Source organism: Oncorhynchus mykiss, chromosome 11 (genome assembly GCF_013265735.2).
Source record: "Oncorhynchus mykiss isolate Arlee chromosome 11, USDA_OmykA_1.1, whole genome shotgun sequence".
NCBI lineage: Eukaryota > Metazoa > Chordata > Actinopteri > Salmoniformes > Salmonidae > Oncorhynchus > Oncorhynchus mykiss.
In genome coordinates this window covers 72,364,398-72,374,085 of record NC_048575.1, presented here as the reverse complement: position 1 = coordinate 72,374,085, position 9,688 = coordinate 72,364,398, and the positions used below count along the sequence as shown (strand labels likewise).

The 9,688-nt window shown below is 47.0% G+C and overlaps 1 protein-coding gene across 1 annotated transcript; it reads right to left on the bottom strand.

The window, feature by feature from the left end:
• Positions 1 to 8,444: 8,444 nt before the first annotated feature.
• Positions 8,445 to 9,098, bottom strand: LOC118937397 (involucrin-like). Its single transcript, XM_036936341.1, has one exon. It carries the CDS (start codon positions 9,096 to 9,098, stop codon positions 8,445 to 8,447), a length of 654 nt encoding a protein of 217 aa, XP_036792236.1.
• Positions 9,099 to 9,688: the final 590 nt, after the last annotated feature.

The window sequence follows — 9,688 nt, the reverse complement described above, 5'->3', positions numbered from 1 at the left end:
AATTAAAACATTTCCTAGTCGTTTGAACTCAGACTCCAACTCTTTTCTATCTGAGTGCTGTGTGATGGAACAGCTGGGGCCGATTTAGCCCAACTCTTGTTCTCTGTTGAGGAGAATGTCAAAGGAAAACGTTAAAGGAGAGAAGGAAGGATGGAGGGAGAGAGGAGGGATGAGGCGTGCTGATTAGGGATGTGTGAGTCGACTGTCTAGGGATAGTTTTAGCCACTCTCCTCTCCTCCTCACCATCTCTTTTAATTTGCTTATATGTCTCAAAGCTCAGCCAGTAGTTTTCTCTCCATATTCCTCCCAGCCTGCCGTCTCAGATGTCTACAGCTGCTAAATAGACCCACAACAGCAGTATTGGAGATATGAGACTTTAGATATGAGAATTCATTTTAATGAATTCTCTTTCAGGCTCTGCCCTGCCTCAACTCCTTTATAAATGATTGATGGGGTGCACTGATGTAGGTAGAGAATCACACACACACACACACACACACACACACACACACACACACACACACACACACACACACACACACACACACTGTCCAGAATGACTTGTTTCCTAAGTGCTTCCATTGGGGGCCATCTTGGAGGACATGCATGAGTTAAGGGGTGTTCTTTCAATCTGATCAAACTTTAGGTCATAGGTCATTGGCTCCCTTTCATAACCCTCTGAAACAGACCGATGGAGTAGGATTAGGAAGCTCATGTAAGTTCAATGTAATTGGATTTCTTGGAGGCTCTGCCCTTTGCAACGAAAAGCATTGATGTTTAGAGTCGTTACCGAGGACATGCTCTGATGCTGGCCAGTCCTCTATGCCTGCTAGGTCATTGGCACTCGTCCCTGGTAAAGGGTGTTTGGTACTGTATTTAAAGGATTAATTAAGGCCTGTTTGTGGTGTGTCATTGTGGTGCTATCAAAAAGCTGTTCTGTGGCTGCCAGTTTGTCGCTGCCAGTTTGTCGCTGCCAGTTTGTCGCTGCCAGTCTCAAGGTTAGGGTGGTGGTTCCATTCACATGTTAAAAACAGATCAAGACAAACGAGACAACCATTTAAAAGTGGAGAAGAGTTTTAATATTTAACAGATAGAGGCACATATATTCTTTTCCAAGGACTGATTCTGTGCCAGTTTCAGAGGGCAACCACTGTCACTGATGTTCTGCTTTATTTGACTATTCTGCTCATAAATATCTCCTTTGAAATGCAACTGCTTTAATCCTGTTCTCTTCAGCTTTCTGTTCAGTTTATGCTCATGCGTAGAGATGTGGAATTGTCTTAGGTGATCGGCCAATGTAATGTTTTCATTCACCATCAACCTGTGGCCACCACAGATTGACTGACCAAGGTAACGTTTGAGGCCAGGGATAGGGAAACCGCGGAAGAAAATGCCATAGGCGCAAGTACAATATGTAAATCATTTATTGGAGGTGGTGGTTGTCACCTTGTCGTGAGCTGGAAGATATTAACTTGGTGATGTTAATAAGGAAGTGAATCATCGTTAAACCGTTTAGATGGGGCAGCTCAGATAGCTGGAATGAATGAGTCAATGTAATTAAGGATGACTGAGGAAACCTTGCACTTTCAATGAGAACTGTGATTTTGGAATAGACCCCTAGTCCTGTGTTTTAATTAGGTGGTATTCTGTAGCCTGGGTATATATCAGGTTTTCTAATTAGAACAATTATAAGGCTTAAGTAAATGGTTGTGATGTAGCTGCTAAAATCATTCAAAATATTACACATGATGTGCTTTCTAATCAAAGTGGATTCTAAATGTCTTTCTTTGGTTTTTGTTTAACCAGTCAATACTCAACACCTCTGAAAGGCACTTCAAATAAACGAACAATCAGGCACAATTTCAAACAATCAGTTCTCTGTCTTGTTGGAAGATATTAGGGCTTAAGAGCGAGCCACTTCTATTCTTTTCACCAACTTAATTTTGTCAAGTTTACTTTTCATTTCTCAGAGTTCAGTTTTTAAACCATAAAAGATAACTTCCAAAAGTTAGCCTCTCCAAAAGAGTCTGACTAGTCTTCCAGCTCTGTAATTTACAGCCTTGAAAACGAACAAAACACTATACTTCTCTCTTTCTTTCTCTCTCTCTCTCTCTCTCTCTGTGTCTCTCTCTCTCTCTCTCTCTCTCTCTCTCTCTCTCTCTCTCTCTCTCTCTTTTGTTCCCTCCATAGTTTGTATTCTAGTCACCAGCTCACACAGCCTAAGGCCTGGTAATAATCTGACTGTTTTTGTAGGAAGTCATCCACCCCTCCTAGGCAAAGTGAAGGAAAACTTTCTTTCTGCCTCAAAGTTACAGGAGCTAGCGTCTTCTCCACGCTGTAGAATGTAATATTAGCAAATAAATCTAGGTGGTGACGGTTTGATAGCAATGGGGACGCATACCATAGGGCTTTGCCTTGTATAATTGAGTTGGCGTATGACACGGTAGCTGGAGGCGAGTCAGCTGGAAAATCCCTTGATGTGACTGAGTTTACAGTGCTGTGAAAAGGACTAGCTAGCTTTACTCACTATATTCCACATAGCTAGATTTAGAGGAATGTTACTGTTGTGGTGCCAGGTGCCTTAAACAATACATCCCTGAGTTGGGATTTGGAACATCTAGGATTTCCTTGTGTGATGCACTGAGGTGCTAAGGAGTTAAAGGGTATTATGGAAGGAAGGCTCCATGTTTTCCAGGGTTTTGAGCAGATTATGAGCCGTCTGTGTGCCTGGCAAGCGTGTGTGGCCTGTGTGTGTCTGTGATATGTGTTCGATGACGCATGCATTCACTAGTGTGACTGCATCTTCTAATGGTGATGAAACAGTGATGTGGTCACCCAGATTGAAGAAAATCCTGTACCCTTTTATTCGTCTCTCTTCCCTCCTCTCCTCCTCTATTCTCCGTCTTTCTTCCCCCCTCTCCCTCTTTCTGTTCCCCCCTCTTCTCTTCTCTCCTCTCCCCTTCTCTCTTCCCTCCTCTCCCTTTCTCCATCTCTCTCTTTCCTCCAGTCCCCCTTTCTCCATCTCTCTCTTCCCTCCTCTCCCCCTCTTCTCCCCTTCTGTTCTCCATCTCTCTCCCCTCCCCTCCCCTTCTCTTCTCCGTCTCTCTCTTCCCTCCTCTCCACCTTTCTCAGTCTCTCTCTTCCCTCCTCTCCACCTCACTTCTCCGTCTCTCCCTCTCTTCTTCTCCATCTCTCTTTCCCTCTATTCTCCATCTCTTCCCTCCTCTCCTCCACTATTCTTTGTCTCTCTTCCCTCCTCTCCCCCTCTCTTCTCCATCTCTCTCTTCCCTCCCCTCCCCTTCTCTTCTCCATCTCTCTCTTCCCTCCCCTCCCCTTCTGTTCTCCATCTCTCTCCCCTCCCCTCCCCTTCTCTTCTCCATCTCTCTCTTCCCTCCTCTCCGCCTTTCTCAGTCTCTCTCTTCCCTCCTCTCCCCCTCACTTCTCTGTCTCTCCCTCTCTTCTTCTCCATCTCTCTTTCCCTCTATTCTCCATCTCTTCCCTCCTCTCTCCCTCTATTCTCTGTCTCTCTTCCCTCCTCTCTCCCTCTATTCTTTGTCTCTCTTCCCTCCTCTCTCCCTCTATTCTCCATCTCTTTCCTCCTCTCTCCCTCTATTCTCCGTCTCTCTTCCCTCCTCTCCTCCTCTATTCTCCATCTCTCTTCTCTCCTCTCTCCCTCTATTCTTTGTCTCTCTTCCCTCCTCTCTCCCTCTATTCTCCATCTCTTCCCTCCTCTCTCCCTCTACTCTTTGTCTCTCTTCCCTCCTCTCTCCCTCTATTCTCCATCTCTTCCCTCCTCTCTCCCTCTATTCTCCGTCTCTCTTCCCTCCTCTCTCCCTCTATTCTTTGTCTCTCTTCCCTCCTCTCTCCCTCTATTCTCCATCTCTTCCCTCCTCTCTCCCTCTATTCTCCATCTCTCTTCCCTCCTCTCCTCCTCTATTCTCCGTCTCTCTTCTCTCCTCTCTCCCTCTATTCTCCGTCTCTAACTCCCTCTATTCTTCTCTCTCTTCCCTCCTCTCCCCTTCTATTCTTCATCGCTCTTCCCTCCTCTCCCCCTTTCTTCTCTATCTCTCTCTTCCCCCTCTCCCCTTCCATTCTTCGTCTCTCTTCCCTCCTCTCCCCCTTTCTTCTCCCCCTCTCTTCCCTCCTCTCCCCTTCTATTCTTTGTCTCTCTTCCCTCCTCTCCCCCTCTCTCTTCCCTCCTCTCCCCCTTTCTCTGTCTGGCACTTCCCTCCTCTCCCCCTCGCTTCTCCATCTCTCTTCCATCCTATAGCCCTCTCTTCTCCCCTTCTGTTCTCCGTCTCGCTCTTCCTCTTTCTCCACCTCTATTCTCCGTCTCTCTTCTCTCCTCTCTCCCTCTATTCTCCGTCTCTAACTCCCTCTATTCTTCTCTCTCTTCCCTCCTCTCCCCTTCTATTCTTCATCGCTCTTCCCTCCTCTCCCCCTTTCTTCTCTATCTCTCTCTTCCCCCTCTCCCCTTCCATTCTTCGTCTCTCTTCCCTCCTCTCCCCCTTTCTTCTCCCCCTCTCTTCCCTCCTCTCCCCTTCTATTCTTTGTCTCTCTTCCCTCCTCTCCCCCTCTCTCTTCCCTCCTCTCCCCCTTTCTCTGTCTGGCACTTCCATCCTCTCCCCCTCGCTTCTCCATCTCTCTTCCATCCTATAGCCCTCTCTTCTCCCTTCTGTTCTCCGTCTCTCTCTTCCTCTTTCTCCACCTCTATTCTCCATCTCTCTCTTCCCTCCTCTCTCCCATTCTTCGTCTCTCTCTTCCCTCCTCTCCCCCTCGCTTCTCCGTCTCTCCCTCTCTTCTCCCCCTCTATTCTCTGTCTCCCTCTTCTCTCTATTCTCTGTCTCTCTTTCCCTCTATTCTCCGTCTCTCTTCCCTCCTCTCTCCCTCTATTCTCCATCTCTCTTCCCTCCTCTCCTCCTCTATTCTCCGTTTCTCACTCCCTCTGTTCTCCATCTCTCTCTTCTTCCCCTCTGTTCTCTGCCTCTCCCTTCCTTCCTCGCCCCCTCTGTTCTCTGCCTCTCCCTTCCTTCCTCACCCCCTCTGTTCTCTGCCTCTCTCTTCCTTCCTCACCCCTTCTGTTCTCCATCTCTCTCTTCCTTCCTCGCCCCCTCTGTTCTCCATCTCTCTCTTCCTTCCTCGCCACCTCTGTTCTCCATCTCTCTCTTCCTTCCTCGCCCCCTCTGTCCTCCATCTCTCCCTTCCTTCCTCTCCCCCTCTATTCTCTGTCTCTCTCTTCCATCCTAATTTCTGGTATCTGTCCCTGTTATCAAAGACAATATGTCCTTGTAGCAGAGGTTAGGGTGCATTGGGTCCGCTGGTATTTTGACCCAGTAAATAGCGGAAGATTATAGTCTGCCTGCAATATAAGGGTCCTCTGAGCCATGAGAAATATCAAGCTGCCTGCAAGATAATGGTTTTCTGAGCCAAGAGAAATCAGCCTGCATGCAAGATAAGGGCCCTCTGAGCCAGGATAAATATCAGTCTGCCTGCAAGATAAGGGCCCTCTGAGCCAGGAGAAATATCAGTCTGCCTGCAAGATAAGGGCCCTCTGAGCCAGGATAAATATAATTATCCCTCCAAGATAAGGGCCGTCTGAGCCAGGATAAATATTATTCTCCCTACAAGATAAGGGCCCTCTGAGCCAGGATAAATATAATTATCCCTCCAAGATAAGGGCCCTCTGAGCCAGGAGAAATATAATTCTCCCTCCAAGATAAGGGCCCTCTGAGCCAGGATGAATATCATTCTCCTTGTAAGATAAGGGCCCTCTGAGCCAGGATAAATATAATTCTCCTTGTAAGACAAGGGCCCTCTGAGCCAGGAGAAATATCATTCTCCTTGTAAGATAATGGCCCTCTGAGCCAGGAGAAATATCATTCTCCCTCCAAGATAAGGGCCCTCTGAGCCAGGATAAATATAATTCTCCCTACAAGATAAGGGCCCTCTGAGCCAGGAGAAATATAATTCTCCCTCCAAGATAAGGGCCCTCTGAGCCAGGAGAAATATCATTCTCCCTCCAAGATAAGGGCCCTCTGAGCCAGGATAAATATAATTCTCCTTGTAAGATAAGGGCCCTCTGAGCCAGGAGAAATATCATTCTCCCTCCAAGATAAGGGCCCTCTGAGCCAGGATAAATATAATTCTCCCTCCAAGATAAGGGCCCTCTGAGCCAGGAGAAATATAATTCTCCCTCCAAGATAAGGGCCCTCTGAGCCAGGATAAATATCATTCTCCCTCCAAGATAAGGGCCCTCTGAGCCAGGAGAAATATAATTCTCCTTCTAAGACAAGGGCCCTCTGAGCCAGGATAAATATCATTCTCCCTCCAAGATAAGGGCCCTCTGAGCCAGGATAAATATAATTCTCCCTCCAAGATAAGGGCCCTCTGAGGCAGGAGAAATATAATTCTCCCTCCAAGATAAGGGCCCTCTGAGCCAGGATAAATATCATTCTCCCTCCAAGATAAGGGCCCTCTGAGCCAGGAGAAATATAATTATCCTTGTAAGACAAGGGCCCTCTGAGCCAGGAGAAATATAATTCTCCTTGTAAGATAAGGGCCCTCTGAGCCAGGAGAAATATAATTCTCCCTCCAAGATAAGGGCCCTCTGAGCTAGGATAAATATCATTCTCCCTCCAAGATAAGGGCCCTCTGAGCCAAGAGAAATATAATTCTCCCTCCAAGATAAGGGCCCTCTGAGCCAAGAGAAATATAATTCTCCCTCCAAGATAATGGCCCTCTGAGCCAGATAAGGGTGGATAAAGAAGCCTGTCCATTGGGTTGCGCATTCTCTATTTTCTCTCTCCTGTTGCTGTGGATGATCCTTCCACTGAGGTCAGCTGTCTGGTTATTACAGCTGTCACTGCCTGTCTGTGGAAATCAGTTTTTTTAGGTGTGGGATCAGGGCCGTCGACTGCTGTTGTTAATGTCATCAGGGAAGCAGATGCCTCCTGGTCCAGAGGGTGTTTTATTTTATAGGCCACAGCACAGCATATTGAGTGTTTTTATAGAAATGCATTTTGATTGGCAGAGGGAGTCATTCGTGACACAGCACTGTCTTTATTAGTCCACTTCATTAGACAAACAAAGGCCCTCTTCTCCCAGGTGGTTGATTCATTCACTCTTCCAGAGTGTGTTGTATTTGTAAACAAGGCTAATGTAGAATGTCCATCCGTAGTGAAGTACATTGTGATTTCACAGCCTCTGTCTCTCTTCTGTCTACTGGACGTCTATTGTGATTGTATTACACAGACAAGAACAGTGGATACTAAACCTTAATTCCTCCCTCTCTTCTCCCCTCCCCTGCTCCCTTCCGCCGGGCAGGGAGATGGACTCAGATGTCGTCTGACAGTAAATCAGTGTGTTTTTACTGCTCCAGAGTCCAACGGCGGCGAGCTTTACACCACTCCAACCAAAGCTTGGCATTGCGCATGGTGATCTGAAGCTTGTGTGCGGCTGCTCGGTCATGGAAACCCAGTTCATGAAGCTCCCGACGAACAGTTATTGTGCTGACGTTGCTTTCAGAGGCAGTTAGGAACTCAGTAGTGAGTGTTGCAATCGAGGATAGACCATTTTTACGCGCTTCAGTACTTGGTGGTCCCGTTCTGTAAGCTCGTGTGGCTTACCACTTCGCTGCTGAGCCGTTGTTGCTCCTAGACGTTTCCACTTCACAAGTTGACTTTCCACTTCATAAGCTCTAGCAGAGCAGAAATTTGACGAAGATACTTTTTGGAAAGGTGGCATCCTATGACGGTGCCATGTTGAAAGTCACTGAGCTTTTCAGTAAGGCCATTCTACTGCCAATGTCTGTCTAGGGAGATTGCATGGCTGTGTGCTTGATTTTATAGACCTGTCAGTGACGGGTTTTGCCGAATCAACTAATTTGAAGTGGTGTCCACATACTTTTGCATGTATAGTATATGTTGTTCTTCCAGGTCGGCAGGTAGGCCCAGACAGCCCATGCCGAGAGAAGCTTGAGAAGACTATCATAAAGTGGTGAGTCAAACTGATTAGCGGACAAGCATGTAGGCCTATGTGTTACAAATGTCCACTACTTAGTTCCTCAATGGTCTTGCTTGCAGACCAGGATACCAGGCTCTGCTGACAGACTGATTTCAACATCAGCCTTACTCCTTTTTCTCTATTTTTATCTCACCTTTTCTCTCTCCTGTCCTACCATCATTTCTCTTTCTGCCTTCCTCTCTTCTCCACCCCACCTGTATTTTTCTGGCTTCCTGTCTTCTCCACCCCTCCTGTATTTTTCTGGCTTCCTGTCTTCTCCACCCCTCCTGTATTTTTCTGGCTTCCTCTCTTCTCCACCCCTCCTGTATTTTTCTGGCTTCCTCTCTTCTCCACCCCACCTGTATTTTTCTGGCTTCCTCTCTTCTCCACCCCTCCTGTATTTTTCTGGCTTCCTCTCTTCTCCACCCCTCCTGTATTTTTTGTTATTTCCCTTTCACCCTCCTCCTTTTCTTCATCCCACCCTTCTCCTTTTCTGGCATCTTCACCTTTTCTGTCATCTTCTCGCTACCCTTCTCCTTTTCTGTCATCTTCTCTCTACCCTTCTCCTGTTCTGTCATCTTCACCTTTTCTGTCATCTTCTCCCTACCCTTCTCCTGTTCTGTCATCTTCTCTCTACCCTTCTCCTGTTCTGTCATCTTCTCCTTACCCTTCTCCTGTTCTGTCATCTTCTCCTTACCCTTCTCCTGTTCTGTCATCTTCTCCCTACCCTTCTCCTTTTCTGTCATCTTCTCTCTACCCTTCTCCTGTTCTGTCATCTTCTCCTTACCCTTCTCCTGTTCTGTCATATTCTCCTTACCCTTCTCCTGTTCTGTCATCTTCTCCTTACCCTTCTCCTGTTCTGTCATCTTCTCCCTACCCTTCTCCTGTTCTGTCATCTTCTCTCTACCCTTCTCCTGTTCTGTCATCTTCTCCTTACCCTTCTCCTGTTCTGTCATCTTCTCCCTACCCTTCTCCTTTTCTGTCATCTTCTCCCTACCCTTCTCCTTTTCTGTCATCTTCACCTTTTCTGTCATCTTCTCCTTACCCTTCTCATTTCTGTCATTTTCTCCTTTCCCTTCTCCGTTTCTCTCTTTCATGTCTTCCCATTCTTTCAAACCTCTCTCGCTTCTTCTCTCTCTCTACCTCTCCCTCTCTCTCTCTCTAGTTGTTGGATTTCCTGGAGGTCCACCCGTGTGCATTCATCCCGGTGATCTAATGCTCTTTAGAGTTTTCTGTCATGCCAGCTGGCGAGGGCCTTCGAGCACTTCATCATGCAGTGCTTGAACCTTATCAGGACCATCATCAACAACAACGTCTAGAAACCCTGCAAGAACATCGAGGGTAGGAGGAGGGTGGTGACAGTGGAGGGAGGTGAGGTGAGGGAGGGAGGAGGAGAGGGGGGGGGGGGGGGGAGGAGGAAGAAAAAAAGGGTATATGAGACTGAGACAAATAGACACAATGTCGTAGCATCTTTAATTCAGCCGCCCACAAATGACTGTAGTATATCAATCCAAGTGAATCATCAACACTTTCTGCATATGTCCTGTTCCACTAAAGATGCAGGGCAGTACCTCCTGTCATTGTTAGTTTGCAATGCCAGGATCATGCTTTGTTCTGCTAGCACTCATTTGGACCATATATAGATGAATCTCTCGTTCTCTCTCCATCTGCTAGCGTTGGTTGTGGG